Raw genomic sequence first — 22530 nt, 5'->3', positions numbered from 1 at the left:
CAATATTATTAGTGACGAAGAAGAAAATGGAGGTAATGCATTTATTACGAAACTAGATGCTTCCATTCTAGGAAATGTAGGGTGCGCTGCACATATTTTGCAGTTTGCCGTGGACGATATCTTCAAGTTAAAAGGAGACTGTATTCCAGCGACTAAAAGATAAATGTTTTAACTATAATTAAAACAATAAAACTTAAGAAACCTATTATAGGTTGTGCGACAAGATGCGACGGTTATATGTTGGAAAGACTTTTGTATAGACATGTCCGGAAGCACTGCAAAAGCTATATTTAAGCCAAAATGATTGATCAGATATACAAAACATCTGTGAAGTTTTAAATCCCGCTAAAAAACAGCAAAACTTATTGGCTGGGATTTTTTGTTCTGCCTAGCTGAACTGTAAAATGTCCAAAGTGACGCTTCCCGCACGTTAGGTCAGTGGGTAATTAGGTATTTTACAGACGGGAGTAGAAAAAAAATCATTCTAAATTTAAATTTTTAATATTTATAAAAAGCAAAAATGCTATCACCACTTAAAATGCAGTTGATTGAAATTTTTAACATTTAAGTTTTTAAAAGCATAAATTTTTCGTTTTCGTTCTGACCGGAAACGAACAAAATACTTTTCGCTTTGAGTCCCTGCTTCATATCACGCTTGAAATAGTTCTCTGGTCCAATTATCCATAACCCACCCAATTTTATTGAACGATTAAAAAGCATTACATTAGATTCACAGGATACCCTGGTTAGTTTAGACTCGTAATGACTCTTTACCCTATAACTGACATTTTCAATATCATTTCATACGTTTTACCATTGAATTAGAAACTAGCAACAACCTCCCATTCTTAGATATTCTTATCAATAAAAAACCAGATCTAACATTAGGTCATTGCGTTTACAGAAAACCTACGCACTACCTTAATGCACTGCGCATCAGCATCCGACCAAAAAATCATCGGTTATCAACCCAAAATTAACACCTTACCTATAACTCTTCTCTATTATAATTTCACGAAAATAACTTCACCACAACCTTCCAAACACAATAAGCCATACAACACACTTGCCACTTGAGAAATATAACCTCAAAACCTGATTTACCAGTTGAAAGGGCTTTAATGCCCGTATCCATCAATGAAAACACCGAACATCTGTTGATTGATGCTTCCTGGTAGTTTGCTTAATCGATCTATCCATCATTATATTTCAGCTCGTGACAACGCAGCAATTTTTTAGCGCCATCTGTGGTGTAGTAGCAGATCTAAAATGTAAATATATTGGAATACGCTTCTCACGAAAACTGGCGAGAGCATCGTTTTTCACATGCATTTTTTCCGGAGTTTTCACGAAGTGAAGAATAACATAACCTATCCCGATATTTATTTACTGTGTTATGACGTCGGAGAAGAACCTCGTTCGGTCGTTAAATCGTCCGACAAAAAACCGTCGATTGTTTTTGAACGTGTAGCGGAGAGACATGGCGCGGATCGAAGCCAGATAAGTGCAAATTAAACTCAGTTATCAGCGCAGGTAACGATGACGCGCAAAAAAAATAACGAGCAGTGTTATCGCGACCGTGGCGTTTTGTCAGTAAAAATTTTCCGGATAATGTTCGAGGTCTACACTAAGGCCTTCCAAAGACAAATGGAGGACCGGCAGGAGCTGGACGTGAGTCGTAGATAATCGGAAGCAAAAGTTGCCGCGGAATTAAACAAACTGTTGCTTCGATATACTTAAGGCAAATATGCACCGCATTTAAAATCTATTTGAGCTGATTCTCTGAAGGTCAATCAAAATTACTCATTAAAAGTTTTATTTCAAAAAGAACCACATTTTCCTATAGATCTGCTATACGAGCTGTGTTCGAAAAGTAAGGCGACTGTGAACATATATTAGGGACATGTGCACCAACATAACGAAATAAATCGAATATCGCCCAATTACGTTTCCTGTTTTATTATTGTTTCCTTTCTCTTAATTCTTGCAAGGTTGCAATGCATTAGTAATACGTTCATTTTATTTAGGTACAAATCTATGGTTTTTTTTTGGAATTTGGAGAAGTTTTGTCTAAAATTTTGTGTGTGCATAAAAAAAATCGAATTTATTTTGCTTATGAGAATTTAACATTTTAATATAAATCTAAATATCAATGTCCGCTTATCTCAAAAATATTTATAAATGTGTTTAATGTTTATAATTTGTATTAAGTAATATTTTGAGCTGGGGATTCCAGAGGAAAGTAAAGGTACGAATAAAAATTACAGAGGGCGCCTGTAAATTGATACAATAAAAAAAAACGTATATAAAATACGATTTTGCTTTAACTTTATCGTACCGGGTGTAGGTTGATTTTTGAGGTGTTAAATTTTTAAAGCATTAAGCTTATTGTTCTAAAGGGGGCAAAAAAGCTGAACGAAGAACTGAAAACGCGACACAAACGACTAGAGGACGAGAACAAGGAACTGAAAGCGAAATTTAACCGGAACCAAATCGACATCCTAACCAAGAAGAACGAATTGAACATGTTGTGGACGCAACTCCAAAGGGAAAGGAAAGCCACCATGGAACTTAATCAAAGGCTGCAAATATCTCGGGAACAAATCGAGTCGGTAAAAAAAAACATTTTGTTTTGTGGATTTTAACCATCAGTCGATTTATTTTTGACTAACTCTCCCCTATTTATAATGATATATACAATTATAATCATTTATTAAAAAGTATTTATTAGAAAAAAAAAGTTACTGATTAGCAACTACTTTTAGATTGATTAAAAAATTTCTTATTGGTATTTATAAGATTTTCGAAGCTCTAGCTTTAGACTAAATCCACAGAATCATCCAAAAAAATAGCACTTTCAATAAAATAATTATGATTCGATTATAATAGTGTGTTTTTTTCAAGAATTTTTAAGCAGTTAATTTTACCCCTGGTATTACGCAAAGGGCTAAAAATGTACAAATAACCAGAAAAAAAATTTGGTTAATTTTTGAGGTATCCCACCCTCCCGGGTGCTCAGGGCTCAAATCTTTTGTTCTCAAAAATACCAAATACAATAAAAATAATAAAATTTGGAAAAAACAATGACAACGCTTTTTTCATTTAAGTTTTTAATGTCGCTTTTTGATCATCCTGTATTTTTAAAATACCAATGCAGACCACAAAATCTTTCTATAATGACATAAAATTGCTTTTTGATTATTTAAAAGGAAGTTTGCATTTAGATTATAACATTTGCAAAAGTCCTTTTCACAATGTTTATCTTGACATCAATGTAAAAGTGTCTAAACTGTAGATTATACTGCTTAAAAAAAAAGTATTTTGAAGATGCTCAAACTTTTTATTTAGCTTACTAGCGGCTGCTATTTGATAGTGCGGTAAGTTCTTTTGAGGTATGAGAAAACTAAATAAACCAGAATAATACTTAAAATATACTATATGTTGCTAATTTTTAACTGCAACGCACACTCCTTGACTTCTAAAACTCAGTGAAGTCTATATATAGCTGCCACTCTTCAGTCACTGTGACTTCCCGAATATATAATCTAACTATAAAACACACCTTCTTGTATATATGTATATATACATGTATATATGAGAAACTTGGCATCAACGCCGAGTCGTATACGGTAGAAGTAAAAAAGAATGTCTGATGTATGTGTACGTGAAATAAGGATATATTTAACTTTGGGTCTTTAACGTTCGATCATACGACTAATTTGCGCACACACACACACACACACACTGATAACACAAAGGCACTCCTTCCCTCTGGCGTATTTTTGAAGTATTTTGGCACATTCGGCTGATTATAACGATCCCTGGCGTCATATTGGATCGATATTTCTAATAGTAAAAAAGATGTTTTTTACATAAAATTCTAATTCTATTAATTACCAATCGCAATTGGCAGATTAGCAACCTAATCGACGAGCTGCGTCCGATCAAGGAACGACTGACGTTCAAGAAGAATGTAGCCGAGTGCCTGCACGACATGCTGGTGAAGACGAAGCTGAGGCTCGCTGAAAGCGAGCAGACGTTGCAGGAACTCCACGAACAGCTCACCGACTTGGAGTACGACGTGGAGAAGACTCGCGCGCTCCACCACAAACGCGTCGGCCAATGGCAGGCCGAGTTTCTCGAAGCGAGGATCAGGGAAGCTGACGTCATACTCGAGTTTGACAAGTTGAAGCGCGATGTCGCCACCGTCAAGCACGAACTCGAGGAGAAACGATTGGTTAGTATTCGGAGGAGGCGCGACGTTGACGTTGCTCTGTCTGGCGAAATTTATCTACTTCTAGGAAATTGGAGAAAACTACGGGAGTTCGCGGGGAATTTTAAAAGTCGCGAAACATTTTTTTTCTTATCATAAAACATATATTCGGTTGAGAGTTTTGCAACAAGAAAAATTAAATTTCCAAACGAAAATATGGTTTTCAAAGAAACTTCTGTACTTCAGTAGAATACTTTTGGATTCCCCTGCGTCAGTTTTTGCTGGGTCGAACTATCTGACGTTTCTACCCAGAATCACATTCAGAAATTTGAAAAACTAACGTCAACACTAGGAAAACCATCAAAGTCTTCTAAACTAACCAAACACTGTGATGAATGTATCATCGCACCAACTTTCGGAAACGGAAAAAATCAGTTGTTTCAAAAGGTTCCAACTTCGTCCTTGCTCCACGTATAGGAGTCTATCCTAAACAAACTGCCATCTCAAACAGCTAATGAAATTCGATTTGAAACTGCAAAAATCGTTAAAAAATCGAAACCTCCTAAATCTAATATTACAAAGCCTGGACGCATTGCCCTAAAATCTAATCCCGACATCGTAATCCTAAAGGCGGATAAAGGAAATCCTACGGTGGTCATGAACACAATCGAATATCAGGAAAAGATTCAAAATATTCTTACAAATGGTTCATATGGTCAACTTAAAAAAAAATAAATCTGTTATTAAGGCTTGTTCTCTATCAGATTCACAAAACAGGATTACCACTTCGACCTATTGTCAGCACCACTAGCTCTCCAACATATTCTCTAGTAAAATATCTAGCTTTTTTATTAAAACCCTTACAAGGAAAACTGATAGTTTCCCACTTAATCCGTTTCACTTTCTTAAACAATTAAAACGCATTACATTAGGTACAAAAGATATTCGGGAAACACTACGTAGATACTTTTGTTATTTGGCCTCATGGTCAAGAAACCCTAATAGATTTTCTTAGACATTTAAACTCTATACATCCCAACATACGCTTTACCCCATTCTTAGATATTCTTATCAATAGACCTAACATTGGGTCATTGTGTTTACATAAAACCTACGCACACAGACCGACACCTTAATGCATTGTCGCCCTTCCCTACATTCAAAACATCACTAACCACATATTAAAAGTTCTAAAGAAATATAACGTCCAAACCAGATTTATCACTTGTCCAAAAATCTCTCAACATCTTCAATCCGTCAAAGACAAAATTCCATTTGAGATGCCAGGACGACAAATCTTTGTATTGAAGTAATCAGATACTTCACATACTTGCAGATTCGAGAAGCCAAGCAATCTACCGTCGGCACCACAACAAGCGTCAAGATCAATTCGAAGGGCAAAAAGTATGAACGGATAATAGAGCAACGTGAACGATCGATAGCGAACACGGTCGAACTACAGAACGAGATAGACCATCTCAGGATATTGGCGAGGAAGCTGGCCGACCAAAAGGAAGACTGTGAAAGACGGATGAGGTCGAACGAGGAGACGAAATTGCAACTGCACGAGGTGAGGAGGAGCAAGTGGCAGAGGGAGTACGAGACGAACCAGAGCGTCGAGATGTTGCGTGAAAAATATGCTCGGTTAGCGGAAAAAATGGCGACGGAATCGGAACGGGTCCGGGCAAGTATAGAGGAGAAAGACCTGGCCATAGGCGAGATAGAAGAAAAGCTGAGGCAGCTTCAAACTAGGGTAAGAGTCTCAGTCTCAGTGGCTCGATATTGTGACTCCTTCTTCTTCTTAAGGTGCCTTATCCAAATAGGTTGTCTTGGCGACATTTCTGGCATACTCCTCTCGATCTTGTGTGGCTCTAAAGAGTGCGTGCGCATCGAGATTTGTCCAATTCCTTCCGATGCCTCGTTTTCCTTCTATATTTCCTTTCATTATAAGTTTTAAGAACTGATATTTGGAATTTCGAAATATAATGAACCAGATAAGCAGATTTTCTTCTTTTTATTATTGGCCACAATTCCAAAGGATTCCAGTCGATTCATCACGTTGGCCTTTAAGGTCCAGGTTCTACACCATATAGCAGTATGGAGTAAATTACAAAGCGATATCGAAGCGTTAAGTCAATTGTTGCTTAGCAAGGTTCTCATATTAATGAATGCCGTTCCGGCTTGCTCGATCCTGCTCTGGATCCTCTAAGTCTGGATCTAGATCTTCATTCAACTACCGAGATATCTGAACTTGGTGGCCTTTTGGATGTTCTTGTTTTTACTCTTTTATTTAACTGCATGTTTCTGTTCTGCTAACCGCCATTACCTTGTCTCTATTGGTCTTCAGTCCCAGTCGTTCTCCTTCATCTATTAATCGCTGTAGCGCTTCTGTAACATAGCGAAGGTTATTAACTGTCTGTCCGTTGAATTGATTGAAGCCAATCCATAAATTTCAACGTTGTTAGAACCTCTATGTATATGTCGTCTGGGCATGGTGCTTTTTCCCACTTACTCTGTTTGTTTGCCCTTACAACTTCTGATTTCAATATTTTAGGGGAGGGGTTCACTTTTATATTCACTTTCGAAATTTCTTCTAGTGTTTTCTGAGTATAGTTGCTGTGTACAGTTTCTCCAACAATGAGATAGATCCTTGGGATCAGTGAATTTATTGACCTTTACGATACTGTTAAAACTACAAGGTTTTGTATGAATTGTTACTTCTTTTACGGGTTTGTGTATGCTAAAGTGGTCATGTTTTTGTTCCAATTTCTCCATTTCTGGCAGCCATTGTTCTTTGACTTTGGGGATCTGTTTCCCTACTTGTCGATTAATCTTCTGATATTTGGTTCGGTCTTTATTTTTAAATGATCTGCGCTTATCCATCATTGATTATATTTCTTCTTTTTATCATTTTGGGCAACGTCAGAGTCTTGGTGGTGGTCACTATCGCTTTAGTAATATTATTCCGCTTGTCTTCTATGCTAGCCGGTCGTGATATCAGCTAAAGCCTCATTTAGTTTTTCTGTTACTTCTTGTTTCACGTTAGGTTGCTTTAAGTTGTTTATGTCGATTTTCCTCATAGATCTTCTTTTAATTTTCTTAAGTTTAATTCTTAATTTTCCTACCACCTCGACCTCCACAATTTCCTATCTGTGTTCTTCTTCTTTTAGGCCTTTTGTATCCTCCGCTCAGTTGGTGTGCATAATCTGGAGGTGTCTTTTTCACCAAGTATGTTTGAACCTGGAGCTGGAGCTCGAGTCATCTTCGTCTCCCACTATTATAACATGCGACTTTAACTAAAGTAGCTGCTAGTGAACAGCCTGGCCTTAGTTACTTAGTTACGTTGAATTCTCGAGAGATGTTATTTGCCCTTAAAGTAGAACTAACTTATTTAAATACTTATAATACAACCAAAAATATAGTGCATTTTACGGTACCTTAACTGGACCGTGGAAAAACCTATCCCAACAGATGTAGAAACTTAAAAAAAAATATATGTGAAACTTAAATGGACCGTTTTAAATTTAAATTTAAATTTAATTAAGTTCTTAAGAGTTTAGTATAAATTGTAATATGTTCGTATATATTACGGAAGTATTTGACTGTGATCCTTCCAGTAAGTACGTATTTATGTACCAGAATCTCGAGCATTGATTCTGCGACGCTGTTTTCACTGGATAGTTCAAAGGGAAAGGGTATACCTGTACTCTATCTTACAGGTAAGTGTGAAAATAATCATTTTTGTCTTGTGTGTCTGTCTTCTGCATAGTTCTTCGATTTGTAAACAACAGTCTTTTTTAAGATTTTAGATTATATTCGCGGTAAATAAAGGTACAGTTACACATTTATTACAATCTTACAATTAAACATTTTTTGAAGGTTCATGTTTTCTAACACTTTAAAATTTGGAGACGATTTTTTAAGTGTGCTGATACTTTATTATTATTATTATATTTAATATTTCGTATATTAATGATGACACTATGTAGAAATGCAATGAAATAGAATGTAATAAATTGTTAATATGTACTAATTTTTTTATGTACACGTTTCAAAAATGGCTCGGCGAGGAAACATACTTATATCCCGCTTGTTTATGAAGGGAGATAAATTCCTAGGAAGGTCGTGGAATGCTCGGCAGAGCGTTCTATAAGGCGGTTTTGGAGTAATAAACAGGAGGCAAAGTTAATCACGGCGTCGGTTGTAAAAGCACTATATTTCTGGTCGAAGTATACTAAAATTTTAATAGCAAATAGATTTAACACTTCCAAAAGTTTATGAATTTGGTGCGTTATTAAAATCCTATTTTGCAAATAACTGTATGGAGGTTTAACCTCCTTCTAGCTTCCTTTTCAGTTCATCCAAAGTAGGAACAATCTGGTCCAGACAATAACAATATCCTTTTTTTAAAGTCTTTTCCTACGCAGGTTTGTTTTAAATCTTTTTACTTAATTGCTCCTCGACTGCCTAGATCCTCGCATATAAACAAATCATTGGTTATTGGGTTCGTCCATTGTAGGTCAGTTCAGAGGAGGGAGTTCACAAAAACGATCCCGATTTGGACACCATCCAAGAACTCGAGGACCGAAAATCGGTTTTGGAACAAGAGGTGGGTTCGACATTATATGGGGCGTTCAATTGAGGGTGGCTCTGGGGGGGTTTCAAATTGCAATTGCAATTGCAATTGCCAACAAAAAATCAACTAAAAAGAAACATTAAGCCAATTTCCCGGGTATAACAACCCCAAGAGATTTTTCCGTATCCCTTTTAATAAGGGAACACAAGGAAGTAGTTTGTTTAGTAGTTATAATAAACTTACTGGCTTCCCATACCTTCACTGAACAAATATTAACTGCACGCTAGTAAGATTTGTTTTCAAATATTTTGATTTGCTTCTATTAGCAATTGCGCCCCCTACCGGCCATCCGAAAAACTATTTTCCGTTTACCGATAAAAAAAGTTTTTGACCGACCGCCATTCTTTTTTAAACGCTCTGTATGACGAGTCGGGATGTCGAAGATCAATTAAATTCGTGTATTTTCAGATAAGCGAATTAAAAAAAACTTGACGGCCCTCGCTTCGTTTGCAGCTACTAGCAACGTTGCCGCTTCTTGGCAAAAGTAGCATCTGTTTTGATATTTGGAAAAGGACACCCAAAATAATTCAGGTTTTACGGAAACTTACGTTTGTATCCAAGTGCTGTAGGCATGGGATCATTTGAAAGAGCGTTTACTTGTCGTCCAAGACAGTTTCTAAAATGTAAGGTGTTAAATTTGAAAAATGATGCTTTTTTCACAAATAAAAACAAATTTCACAAAAACACCACACATTTTCGTAATAACAATAAAGCCCTTTATTTTTCTTATGGAAAGTGCTCTCATATCAGTTACTAACAATAATTATTTATTATTACTATTAACAATATCACAAAAAAAGTAACAAACGACTTTTTCAAAACAAAGACATACAGAAAAATAAAACAAAAATTTTAATGGGTTGAAACATTTTACTGCATTGTAACTACCAAACGATCACTGAAGCGTGGCCTTTGTGTGCGTTGTTACAAAAAAAATCCTTATAGCGCTCAGATAAATGAGAGGAAATATGCCAAGTAGCACATAAATTTTATTATTCCACTAAATAGTTGCATGTTTGCTTTTTTGTTACTTCCTTTAAGACGGCCAGTATGCTTTAGAAACTGACATATTTTACTAAAGTGCCTAAAGTTGTTGACCACACCGTAATGAAAATTTTAGTTCTTCTGAAAGCTAACTAGAGCTTATGATAAAGAAAGTGCCAATTCGAAAATATACCACAGAGCTGCCCGAAAGCAGTAAAAATATTATGACTATGGGCTACTTCCGGTAATATTAGTCATTTTGCATTAAATGAAACGATAACCAATAATAATTACGATTATAAACTGTACAGGGGTTGATAGATTTCATAAGAGTACATCATGGTCTAAATTTCTCAAAACAAATGACTATAAAAAGAAAAGGGCAATAATTTCTATACAAAATATAGTTTGGTATCTAGAGCACGAAACAATATTTGACATTTTCACATTCACATAAATAGAGACAAATTTCTGTTTTCGCAATGACTTTTAATTTGATTTAATTCAAATCGCAAATAGAACTTCGAGCTTATTAGAAAAATAAATATAGATTTTTTTTCAAATGTAGTTAAGTAAAGTAAAGTTACCTGGTAAGAGTATTAAAGTTATTTATTACATACCTATCCCATTTAAGCGAAAGCCTAACTTCATCAAGCCGCCATAACTTAGAGCATTTAACAAAACATTTTTGTCGGCATTATTATCGTATAAATTAAGATTAATTAAAATTACAATCTCTTTCACGATTCTTGAAAAATGAAAAAGTTGTTAAGGTCCGATACGACACAGGTTGTTTTTAAATCAAACGTTTTCGATGCTGCTAAACATAATTTTATTATCATTTATTCAGTATTCTGTAATGGTGTTTTAGTGAAACGACATTTATGAAATAATTTTATAGCATTGTCAAAAGGACACCGCAGTGTTATTTAAAATTTTGAACTCACAGCTCTACTAAACAAATTGTTATATAACGTTTTTATAAAATGGTAAATATTGTTGTATTATATACCATATGTACTAATACTATACAACATATGATTATATAACTTCTACTGGATACAATTGTTTTATATAAGCGCCATATTAAAGGTTGTTAAAAGTTGTTAAATAGTAAGGTATATGACAATTGACAATTTGACTTGGGATAAACATTGGATTTGAGAATGTAGTATCTTCAACGGAAGCAGTTAATAGGCAATTGCGTTTCCGATGCTTTTATTCCTCCTTTGCGATTCAGGGGCGCCTATACGTCTTTATTTAATTATATTATTAATAAATAAAATTTGCGTTCCGCCGTTGTTTTCATTCAACCCCCGTATTACAGGCGACCTTGAACCGGCGTCAATAACGTCGTTACAAATGTAGGTGATCGTTTTTATCGTTACACGCGATCACGTGTCGTCCCGTGGCGACAAGTGTTTTCTTGGCACGCACCGCTGCCAAATTGTACTTACGCAATGGCCGATTTTGCGATACATATCCACACACACACCGATGCGGTAATCCGCCACGCCGAAAAGATCACCCTAAAATTAAACCGACACTACCGAACGCATCGCGAGGGGATATTAAAAAACATATTACGGGTGTTCCACGAGGTTCTATATCGGGGCCGTTGCATACATGCAGATACCCAAAACACGCTTAATATTACATTTACCTACTGATTCAAACCAGTGCTTGATAGTTCCAGCTTCGATACCTTACTATTACACATTATATTATTATTATTATTGCATTATTATTACATATAATATATCCGTTATCCGTACTGACAGGGCTTATCGATTTCTTTCGTTTTTTTCTTGGTTATTAGATAGTGAATTAAAATTATTTTTTACGTATATTTAATATTTCCTGTAATTGGGTCGGGTTACCTGTTGCTATTATTATTATTATACTACATTTGCATATTAAATTATTATTATTATACAAAGAATTTGTAGATATTCTGCATTTTACAACAAATAGTGGATTATAATTCGTACATTTCACAAGTGATGTAAAGCATTGATAGATGGAAGATAAATCTGGACATGTAAACATTTTGAAAATTTTATTTTTGGCATTAGATACCTCGCGTGGAAAGCAAAAGCCCGTATTTTCCTTGTTCTATATATGAAATTATATGAAACTGCACTTTAAAAACTCATCCTCAACTAATGTTTTTAAATTAATGATACTCCCTATTTTTTTTTTATTTAAGAGTTATAAACTTCATTTTGTCCGTTTCATTTTTCGATTTTATTGATGACTCAGGTTTTAAGCTAAAAAATGAATACCAAAACAAAATAAAAAAACGTGATTCATTACCATTGCCTTAATATAAAAATATATTCTTTTAAATCAGGTTACGCAACGAAAATGATTATTTTCTTTATTTCACCACATCAGTTTTACCTTAACTTTAGTTAAGACGAATGGCCATTTAAAAAAATATGAAAAATATGCAGAAAGTCGGCTTTCATAAAAAAAGAAAAGTTTAAGATAAAAAATATGCACATTTGTTTTGAGATATTTTTTACAAATCAAACTACCAGCTTCTGGGAGTTAAAGATTGTTTTTTTTTTCTCTCATAATTAGAATATCTCACATTTAAAGAGATCATCAAACACGTTTGTTTATGAAACGTGTACCAAACCGGCGATGTTTTTAAAGCCAAATTTTTTTTTCTAAATTTTTCGTTTCCTTTACAACTAAAAACACTCAAACGTGGCGACAATAAAAGTTGGGAGGGGGCAGAGGTAAGGGAGCGACAATATCGTAACGGTAATCTTTCGACCTTGGACAACGTAACGCGTAGACAAATTCTAAAAATTTTAAGCAGATAAAATAAAAATTTATCTAAAATGATTTTTGAAATTGGACTAGCTACGCGCGATGCTACGTCAATCGGCGGCAAACGAATCGGACGAGAATGCCAGTGGCGGCTCGCGATCGCTTTGTGCCAGGCGCTCTCAAATTTTATTAAAATGTACAATAAATTCATAGCTAGGAATATATATATATATATATATATATATATATATATATATATATATATATATATATATATATATATATATATATATATATATATATATATATATATATATATATATATATATATATATATATATATATATATAAAACTACGTTATTATTCTAATTGTCTAAATGAAATTCCGTTTCACTTTCAGAGTCCTCTAACTGAGATTAATAATAATACGATTTATGTTTATATTTTCTTGAAAACCATTTATTCTATAGGACAATTTCTTAGACCAGGAAACGTGGGAGGATCCAGGGCTATAACCTCTATTTCCGGCATATTTTTGATTGTGATTTATTAGCCGTTAATGGAAAAGATATAAAACATGGGAAAATTTGGTCCCAACAGGATCGTAAATTCTGTGGACAGAGAAATATAATTGGTAATTGGTATTATTTGTACAAATTTTTGTATTTACCAAAGTTTACCGTAACTTTAAAATTCAGCTAGATGTAGAAGACGGATATGCACAATAAAAGTCCGCATGAGTTCCTCTAGAACAAAAAGCCTTTAAAATACAAAGCCGCGTAATGACTGCAGACGCTTCGCACAGCCACGATTTTTCGAAATCAATCTTGTTACTTTCGAAAAATCCATGAAATCGAACTTTTCGAAAGTATATGCGCTTAGCTACGAAACCTATAATATCTCAGCAACGGAACATCGTACAGAGTTTTAATTTTTTGTCTGTTCTCTGTTGCCCCGCGTCTCTTCTCTGTTCTCTGTTGACGCGATCAGGCCTTGGCGTCCCTCTTTTTTTGATCATTTCGCACTGTTTTTCTTATATCTCTCATCATCTCATCATCATTTCTCAAAAACGATTGCAAATATAGAAAAAAAAATTGAACGAAAAGACACCGGGTCAAAAAATTGTTAGGAATAAGACGCTTAAAAATTTACACTTTGCGTCGACAATTTGCAAAAACACTAAAAAGTGGGTTTTTCTGTTAAAGACGACTGGCTACAACTAGAAGGGTGTGTTTCAGTTGCAGTATCGTAAACTGAGTAAAGGGAGAGAGTTTTAGTTTTTGTCTATCATACAGAATACGCGAGATATTTTAAAAAAATATTATTTTAAATCGCAATGAACAGTAAAATTTTTAACATCTACACTTTATACAGGCTCCACGCACAATAAAATTACATCAATTTTGCAAAAGTTCCATAGTGGTCCGCAGAAAACAATGCCTACCTATAGGACAAAGTAAGAAATACAAAGCTGCGTAATGGCTTTGTAGGCTGCGTAGTGCATCGTACGGAGCAGACGCTTCGCACAGCCACGATTTTTCGAAATCGATCTTGTTTTGCTGAATCTTTCAATCAGCGAATAGTGAAAACGCGAATAAGCAACTTTTAAGTTTCGAGAGTAAAATAGGAAAATAGATTATTTATTATTTATTACAATATTTATTATTATTGCATATTTTATAGCCACTAACACCATTTATTAATTTTTCTAAAATATCATATTTTTCCGCTAGTGATAAAGTTTCGTATGCTCTCTTTGCTGCCACGATGCTTTTTAACCCCTAAGAAAATCACGACTTGTCTTTTGCGGCTTTTTAATAATTACGGGATATAACACAATAAAAGTTACAAGAAATTATCCAATAACACATGATGGAATACATAAGAAATCCGGATTATAGAATACGTAATGTAAATAAGTAATATTTAAATTTTGTCCGGATAATGGAGAATTCGCATTAGTGGAGTTCTGATTAGCGAAGGTGTACTGTATTTAATATTTTGTATATTAATGACGATACTGCTGTTTTTTTACGCTTAAAACGTGAAGACCGATGAAAAAGGCCGAAACATACCTACATCCCGCTTGTTAGTGTAGGTAGATAAATTCCTAGGTCTACTCGGCAGGGTGTGAAAGCACTATATTTCTGGTGCGAGTATATGCTGGATTTCTTTCCGCGCGAACCGTCGCTATGCACTTGGAGCGCGCCACTGTTCGAGGTGCGCGCGCACCTCCGCTGCTATTCCCGTCCGTAGCGTCGTCGGCCGGGGCCCGGAGCACATGACCGCCAACGTCAACGCCTTTTCTCTCTCTTTCTCTTTCGATTGCGTCGCATCCGCCGTACGGTCGCTCACTAGCAGTTCAGTGCGCGGTCCGCAAACAACTGACACGTTCGAGGCAGCCTCAGTTTCCAAGCAGACCACCGATAACCGTCGAAAATGTCTCTCGCCGATCCCGTCGCCTTCCTCAAGGACTTCCTCGCCGGGGGCATCTCCGCCGCCGTCTCCAAGACGTGCGTCGCGCCCATCGAGCGTGTCAAGTTGCTGCTCCAAGTGCAGCACATCTCGAAACAGATCCCGGAGGACCAGCGTTACAAAGGTACACGCGTCCTGCGGTTACGTAACGCGCCTAGGCGGCACGCTAAAAATCCGCGATATCGCCGCCTTTAGTCCCGTGACGAAACGCGTTTCGAGGCCACGTGTCGCACGGGCGATTTCTCCGACGTAATGGCCGCCGTTCGCGATCGATAGCGAGCGGTCTCTCCCCTAACGTTACGTAAATACGGGTTACGTAAAACGTAAAACGCAGTTTTTTTTTCTGTTTTTCCGCTTTTGCCGTGTGCGTTGCGTTTTACGTGCCGCGAGTGACGTCATTCTTGTGGCGGACGGACCTCGTGACCGGTTCGACCTTGACATCGCGACGATAATGTCGCGATAATGCGATTGTCGTCTCGCTCAGATAACGGCGGATCACGCCGGACGCGATGACGGTATTTGCGAGTGTTTAAAATCGATTTATTTAAGAAATAGAAAAAGGTTTTAATATCGCCGAAAGCATGTGCGGTATAGGCGCATGCATATATGATCTTCGATTACGCTTACGCAGTTCGCGATTACATAAGCCGTCGGGCCAAACCACCCACCGAAATGTTCCCCAAATGATTTCCACTTTTACCGAAATTGTTTGTATACTCCCACCATAAATATAGTGCTTTTACAACCGACCCCGTCAATAACTTTGCCTACCGTCTTTTACTCCAAACTCGTCACCTAGTTCAATGATCATCTCCGCCATTAATCGCCCTCGATAAACATTTTCTTCTTTGATTACTCGTTTCTAATAGTTAGATCAGCTTTGTAATGATTTTTTTGCTACCTCTTGATGAATTACGTAGTATTTAAAAAAGATAAAAAATCACGCATGCACAGGTCTACAAAAAACATTTTTCAAAAAATGTTTACGAGACCAAAAAAATTCTTGAACCAGAAGATACGGCACTATAAACTTTTATTCTTGACAATTTTTCAAAAATATAAAGAATATACAGAATACAAAAAACCTGAAAATTGGTTATAACTGAAAGACTATGATTCAGATCTCACTTTCTTTTATATTGCGATATAGCCCGTATAGACAACAAAAACTTTTGCATTTAAAGTTTTCACCTATTGTACAGGGTGTTCCCCATATTCCGTGCTAAATGAGAAATGTGTTTCATAATAAAAAGCTGCTTCGCGCTACGCGCCATGTGTTTCATAATAAAAAGCTGCTTCGCGCTACGCGCCACGAGCTTGCCCCGCCCAGTGACGATTTTTCGAAAGCAATCTTGTTACTCTTGTCGCACCATCCTTTTTTTTACTGCCCTGAGTGTCGAACCACGTTTCGTCTAAATACAGTATTGGCCTATTTTGCCCTCGAAATTTTTCAATTGCATTTAAATAATCCACCCTCCATTGCGAAATTCGTTGGGATTTATTAATTGTTTTTTCAAAAAAGTACACAACGACTGTTTGGCACAATTAATAATTAATTAAGGTTGTCAGTACTTCTTTATGCAGTTCTTCTGGGATTAACACACTATTAGATCTGCGGGTTATTCTTTAAAAACTCGGGAAGCATCTTCTCTCACTTTCCTCTTGACTATCCCATTTGCAACAATTTTTCTTACAGTTGACTTCGGAACTTTGATCATGTCACTTGAATTTCTTATAAAATTGTAAACATTCAAAACAACTTGTTTCGGCTCCGAAGTCAAATGGATCCGTTTTCTTTTATTTGCTGAGGCAGTTTGTCTTATAAATTTTCATTAGGTCCGACTACCACCCCCGTTTCATTTTCAAATTCTGCGTTGTTTTCCATGTCTTCTTCTAACAAGGGAACATCTGCTTCATTCCACGGTCTCTACATTTTAAAGTGATAAAAAAAAACAGGAGCCTTCAAGTGAAAACAGCGTCGCATAAATACATCTCAGGCAAGACGTACTTAATGCTGTTGGGATGAGTTTTACTACGGCCCCGCCAAGGTCTGCGGTTAAGGTACCGTAAAACACTTAAAACATCAAAGCAATAAATGCACTACATTTTTGGCCGCATTATAACCGAATACTTTTTCTGTTGTCTCCGTCCAGGCATGGTCGACTGTTTCGTGCGCATCCCCAAAGAACAGGGTGTATTGGCCTACTGGCGTGGCAACACCGCCAACGTCATCAGGTACTTCCCCACCCAGGCGTTGAACTTCGCCTTCAAGGACAAATACAAGCAGGTGTTCTTGAGCGGCGTGGACAAGAAGACCCAATTCTGGAGATACTTCTTGGGTAATTTGGCTTCGGGTGGTGCCGCCGGAGCCACCTCGCTCTGCTTCGTCTATCCACTCGATTTCGCCAGGACCAGGTCAGTATTAACTATAATTGTCATTGACGTTTCGACCGGCACCCAAGTCTTTCTCAAAAACTGCAAAAACATTTAGTTCGCTATCAAAAAATAAAACGTGTAACACTAAATATCTTAAAGCAGTATACATATGTAAAATATTAAAAAAATAAATTTCATATATTAGTCATACTCACAAATTAATTAGTTTTTTCAAAATGTCTATTATTAGTTAGTTTGTATACAGATAGATAGGGGAATATTTTATTGACAACCCTCGTTACTGCAGCGTTTAGCATCTTTGTTTTTCACAGATAAGCATAATTGGGTTACAAATAATATTAAAACTTTTTTATCCAAATAATTTGACGATGCATGTATTATTGATTCAATGCCTTGCCTCATTTTTTGTTTTGCCACAAATTTCTTCTCCATATTCAGGAAAATGCAAAAACGTAGGATGACTCTAATAAAAACATCAATGATGTACATTCTTTTAATGTGGCGATAGAATTGGCAAAATAAAATGACTTACCCTGCAATAAGAGAAAAAGCTGTCAAGACAAATATCATGTAATTGTAAAATGTAAAATTTTATTGTTCGTTTTTTTAAATATAATCAATAACTTCGCTCATATTATAATAATAATAAAATATTTTCCAGAGTATTTTGATACTCCTTTCTTGCTTTCAGTGATGACAATCATAACGCGCCCCGTATAATTATGTTTTTTTTTTACCTAATCGAATGGCCACCGGTGGTGGATTTAAATCCGTAACGTCACGGTTGCCAAATATTTCGTACGTCAACAGTGTTTGAAGATCTTATTTGCTTACCACTCGTGGCGTCTCTTTTTTTATATAACTATCTCAAGGCCAAATTTTATTTTTACAAAAACCAGGTAAAACCACGAAAACTGATTGAACTTCTCCAAATGACCGTCAGAGACGCCGTGACATTTAAATTTCAACGTTTCTCAACAGCATAAATAACCTTTGACGGATTGTAGGTTCTAAAGGCTTAGTTTTGGTTGTAATCTGTCGTCTATTATCATACACCATTAAATGTCCGTCGATACTATTTTTATAGTATAAAAAGAGAGCGTTACATAAGCAAAAGGCGTAGGTGAAACTATGTAAATTTGACCGAGATGAATAGGCTGTCCGTTTTTAAACCCATAGAAATGCTATTATTAGATACCACTTAATGAATAAAACCCAAACGCAATCGTTGTATTTTTTTTGTCTATATTCACAGGGTACAATTATATATATATAACAGGTATATAATATATAATAAGTATAATAAGATAGTAATAGTAATAGAGTTTTTATTTATTATTAGTCATGGGTTTTTTGAGAAGTGTTGTTCTGCCACTGTATCGAAAAAAATTAATATTTAAAAAAGCACTAAGAAAAATTAAGATTTTCCACTGTTTACGCAAACATGATATTTTTCTTTTGGATAATTTTTACATTTTTTTAGAATTCGTTTTAATATTTGAAATTAGATTATCCGATGACATACGAAACTTATTGTATTTGCCATTTCGAGTAATTTGTTTATTATTTCTGAAGATATTTGATAAGTATATCACGAAACTTATTTGATAAATGGCACTTTAGTCATAAGTTTGTTGGTGAGTGTCTGAAAACCATTAGGATTTAAAAAAGAATTTTAAAAAATGATTTTTTAGAATTGGGAATGAATTTAGAATAAATTTGTATTCAAAATTCAAATCGCGTTTGTAAATAGTGGCAATAAGCTATAATAACCCGCGTTACTGCGTGCTTTATCGTGTAGGTGAAACACTTATTCCAATTGCGTTTATTTTGTTGATCAATGCCTGGAGCATTCACCAGATTTTTAATACCCATAATGTTTATTATACTAGTACATTGCGTTAAGTTTTAGTTCGTTATCACTGAAAATTTTGGATAAAGGTGTATAGATAATAATTTACATATTGCCCTTTTCAATTTGTTAATAATGATGCGTAGATTACCGGGAATTTTTATGAAAAACTAAAACAATTAAATGAACTAAACACAATGCAAAGGTAAATCTCCCATTTTGCTCAATAACCAACATTTTTCTATATACACATTGCGAAAAATAAAACAAATCGTCAATATCTCCCAAACTTTCCAAAAGCCGGATAGGATTTTCCAGGTTAGCAGGGCAGTATATCACTGACCAAAGATATTAAATTATTTATGACTATGGATCACTTTTCCCTTCCTTTCAAGTTTCTTTGACGACATTTAAAGAAATAATTCAAAAAGAAAAACTTTTACTCACTTCATGCATAAAACACACTGCTACTTAAACTTAATAAAATAAACGGTGACAAAATTATAAATTATTTCAAGCACTAGTTCCGACTTGTTTTAAATTGATTTATAAAAAAACACATTACATTTACTGCTTAATTTTACGCAAACCGTGTATATTACTCGTAATAATTAAATCTTTGCAACAGAAAATTTAGCAAATATGGTCGCCATGTAAATTACCTATCTGGCTTATTAAATTTATTATATTAAAGTTGTGCCGGTTTGGCGCAAATAATATTAATTCATTAAAATGTCTTACCTTAACAAAGATACTGCAACCAAAACGAAAATGATAAGCCACGGCAATGGCGGCCGCATTTTCGAACGACAGCTGATTGCCGTTTCAAATTCGCCTTCTGCGCATCTGACGTCACGTACTTAGCTCCGCGTTGCCAATTATGTTCGAATTTCAGAGATTGATGTTGTAATCAATTTTCCAGAAAAATTACAAAGATCCATGCCTTCTCTACGAAAATATCATAGCCACCTGCGGCGCATCACTTTTTAGGATATAGCTATAAGTGGCCCTACTACTACTATGATATTTTGGTAGAGAAGGTGTGGATCTTTTCCGCAAGCGTCACCTCCAACTATCTAAGTTGCCACATTTCCGCCATTTTCTGAAAAAATTGACTAATTTTCATAGGAACGCAAAATCAGTCTCTGAAATCCGAATATAGTTGGCAACGCCGAACTAGGAACTGTTTTTGCCAGGAAATACTAACAGTCTGTGCCCATTGTTATTTACATTTTTGGTGGTTATAATTGATTCTCTTCGTTTCTTTTTCGTGTTTTTGTGAAAAACTTGTTTGTGGTCAAAATTGCAAGGAAAAGAATGTGCCTATATACGGGTAGCAGTTGCCATATGTACTAATTAATTTAAAAGATTTAAAAGTGGTTTTTATGGTCACATTTCGTGAACTCGACTTGATGTACAGTTTCAGTAGAAGTTAAACCAATAAGTTTATAAAAACAAAATGTTTGCGCAGATTTACGGGCACAAGTTCGGCAAAAATTTGCTGGGAACGTGTCTATAGCGCTTAAAGAACCAAAAAGGTTGAAATACTTACAGAATTGTATTAACTCTGCACGGATTCTATGGTGTAGCATTGCACGCGGCGATATAGCCTCCGTTCGCCCCCGACAGAATACCTTGTTGGAAGTGGGGAACCCGATTTTTTTTTTATATCGGTCAAAATAGTTTTTTGCTAGCTGAGCAAATATTGGTTATATTTTTTTTCTTAAAATCCTCGACGGAAGTCGGCAATGGGCAAATGATCCTTGCAGTCGAGCTCAACAGTTATTGTGAAACGCATTATTGTACTTGTATTAACTCTGCACTTGTCGCTAATTTTTTTGAAAACGCTTTCTACACCTTAATTTCTTTTTTTGTGTGAAAATTTAATGAGATTTCGACATATTTCGAAAATATACTGTCAGCCAGCGGCCATGTTAGTTGTTTAAAGCCGCAAGACCTTATGGCTCGAACGTCAGAAAATGCATTTGGAGCTGCCATTGGTTAAAAACGAAGTTTCAAATCTCGCGCATGCGCATATTGAACAAATAATCTTAAAATTTGGTACATAGTTGCTTCACCCGTTCCTGTACTATTAACATAGGCAGGGCCTCTATATGTCTAGTAGCTATGTGCTTTTTACCGTAGTGGGCCACTATATATGGGTAAACGTATGATTACAGGTTGGCCGCTGACGTGGGCAAAGCCGCTGGCGAACGCGAATTTTCGGGCTTGGGCAATTGCTTGGTTAAGATCTTCAAATCGGATGGTCTGAACGGACTCTACAGAGGCTTCGGCGTATCCGTGCAGGGTATCATCATCTATCGTGCGGCCTTCTTCGGCTTCTACGACACTGCGAAAGGCATCTTGCCCGATCCCAAGAACACGCCCATCATCATCTCTTGGGCCATCGCTCAGGTAACTTTGAAACCAGGTAAGATTGGGAAACGATTCCCACAATCTGCTTTTTCAGACTGTGACCACCATCGCGGGTATCATCTCGTATCCGTTCGACACGGTGCGTAGGCGTATGATGATGCAGTCGGGTAGGGCCAAGAGCGAGGTCGTCTACAAGAGCACCGCTCACTGCTGGGCGACCATCGCGAAGCAGGAGGGTACGGGCGCGTTCTTCAAGGGCGCCTTCTCCAACGTTCTCCGCGGTACCGGCGGGGCCATCGTGCTAGTATTATACGACGAGATCAAGAACCTCATCGTTTAAGAGTAACCGCTATTCCGTATCGCGCATTAATTTTTGTAAAACACTCCATCAGTCGAAACGGCTCCCGCACCTACGGGAACTTTCTAGGCCAATTTCTAGGAGGCACGGGCCCTTCGAGCGACGCCCCCCCACCCCGACACACGGCACACTCCTCAAAAATCATTCCGATTGGAGGGGGGCGTGGCTCGAAGCCACGGTGTAAATAAGGTTAGGTGTACAATGTATTTATTTGCAACATACAAATGCGAAGCAAAACAACACTACACGCGTTCACTTTTTAGATTATCAGATTTGTTCAGTTATTTATGCGGATCGAAATCGGAGGCGTACTGTTCTGGAAACTACCGAGCGTAACATCAACACCGTTACCCAAGTACTGTTAAATGTTAATGGTTTATTATCCTCACCGAAATTTGGTGATAGAAATAAATAAAACCTATAAATTATGCTCCCGTTTTATTCCGACCAAACACCA

General features: G+C 36.3%; 3 protein-coding genes across 5 annotated transcripts in view; 2 read left to right on the top strand and 1 right to left on the bottom strand.

Moving 5' to 3' along the window:
- The window catches only part of LOC132697777 (alpha-crystallin A chain-like), a 43104-nt gene that overhangs the window by 19463 nt on the left and 1111 nt on the right, over positions 1-22530 (bottom strand). The gene's annotated exons all lie outside the window — the stretch shown is intronic.
- Positions 1284-11853, top strand: LOC132697774 (uncharacterized). 3 transcript variants are annotated; one of them, XR_009618301.1, is made up of 6 exons: positions 1285-1671; positions 2400-2612; positions 3914-4237; positions 5550-5966; positions 7853-8822; positions 9258-9296. XR_009618301.1 is itself a non-coding variant. In XM_060663409.1 (6 exons), the coding sequence occupies exons 1-6, from the start codon at positions 1540-1542 to the stop codon at positions 9279-9281; spliced, it is 1200 nt and encodes a 399-aa protein (XP_060519392.1). In that variant the 5' UTR covers positions 1288-1539; the 3' UTR covers positions 9282-11853. The 3 variants fall into 3 exon arrangements, 2 of the variants coding, with proteins under 2 accessions (XP_060519391.1, XP_060519392.1); XM_060663409.1 differs by having other exon boundaries at positions 1288-1671; positions 8733-8822; positions 9258-11853; XM_060663408.1 differs by lacking the exons at positions 7853-8822; positions 9258-9296 and adding an exon at positions 7384-7797 and having other exon boundaries at positions 1284-1671.
- Positions 14925-22501, top strand: LOC132697776 (ADP,ATP carrier protein). The gene is made up of 4 exons (XM_060663410.1): positions 14925-15214; positions 17244-17505; positions 21520-21754; positions 21810-22501. Exons 1-4 carry the CDS (start codon positions 15055-15057, stop codon positions 22053-22055), a joined length of 903 nt encoding a protein of 300 aa, XP_060519393.1. The 5' UTR covers positions 14925-15054; the 3' UTR covers positions 22056-22501.

Source organism: Cylas formicarius, unplaced genomic scaffold (assembly GCF_029955315.1).
Source record: "Cylas formicarius isolate icCylForm1 unplaced genomic scaffold, icCylForm1.1 PGA_scaffold_2__14_contigs__length_35257938, whole genome shotgun sequence".
NCBI classification, from domain to species: domain Eukaryota; kingdom Metazoa; phylum Arthropoda; class Insecta; order Coleoptera; family Brentidae; genus Cylas; species Cylas formicarius.
Note: the sequence above shows the minus strand (reverse complement) of the source record. Positions and strands in the feature narration are given on the sequence as shown.

Excerpts from the sequence above, each read along its gene's own strand:
- LOC132697774 (XM_060663408.1), top strand. The coding sequence starts at position 1,540 with ATGACGCGCAAAAAAAATAACGAGCAGTGTTATCGCGACCGTGGCGTT. Across the intron at positions 1,672-2,399 it reads AGGACCGGCAGGAGCTGGAC|GGGGCAAAAAAGCTGAACGA; the intron begins GTGAGTCGTAGA and ends ATTGTTCTAAAG. Across the intron at positions 2,613-3,913 it reads CTCGGGAACAAATCGAGTCG|ATTAGCAACCTAATCGACGA; the intron begins GTAAAAAAAAAC and ends CGCAATTGGCAG.
- LOC132697776 (XM_060663410.1), top strand. The coding sequence starts at position 15,055 with ATGTCTCTCGCCGATCCCGTCGCCTTCCTCAAGGACTTCCTCGCCGGG. Across the intron at positions 15,215-17,243 it reads GGAGGACCAGCGTTACAAAG|GCATGGTCGACTGTTTCGTG; the intron begins GTACACGCGTCC and ends GTCTCCGTCCAG. Across the intron at positions 21,755-21,809 it reads TCTCTTGGGCCATCGCTCAG|ACTGTGACCACCATCGCGGG; the intron begins GTAACTTTGAAA and ends CTGCTTTTTCAG.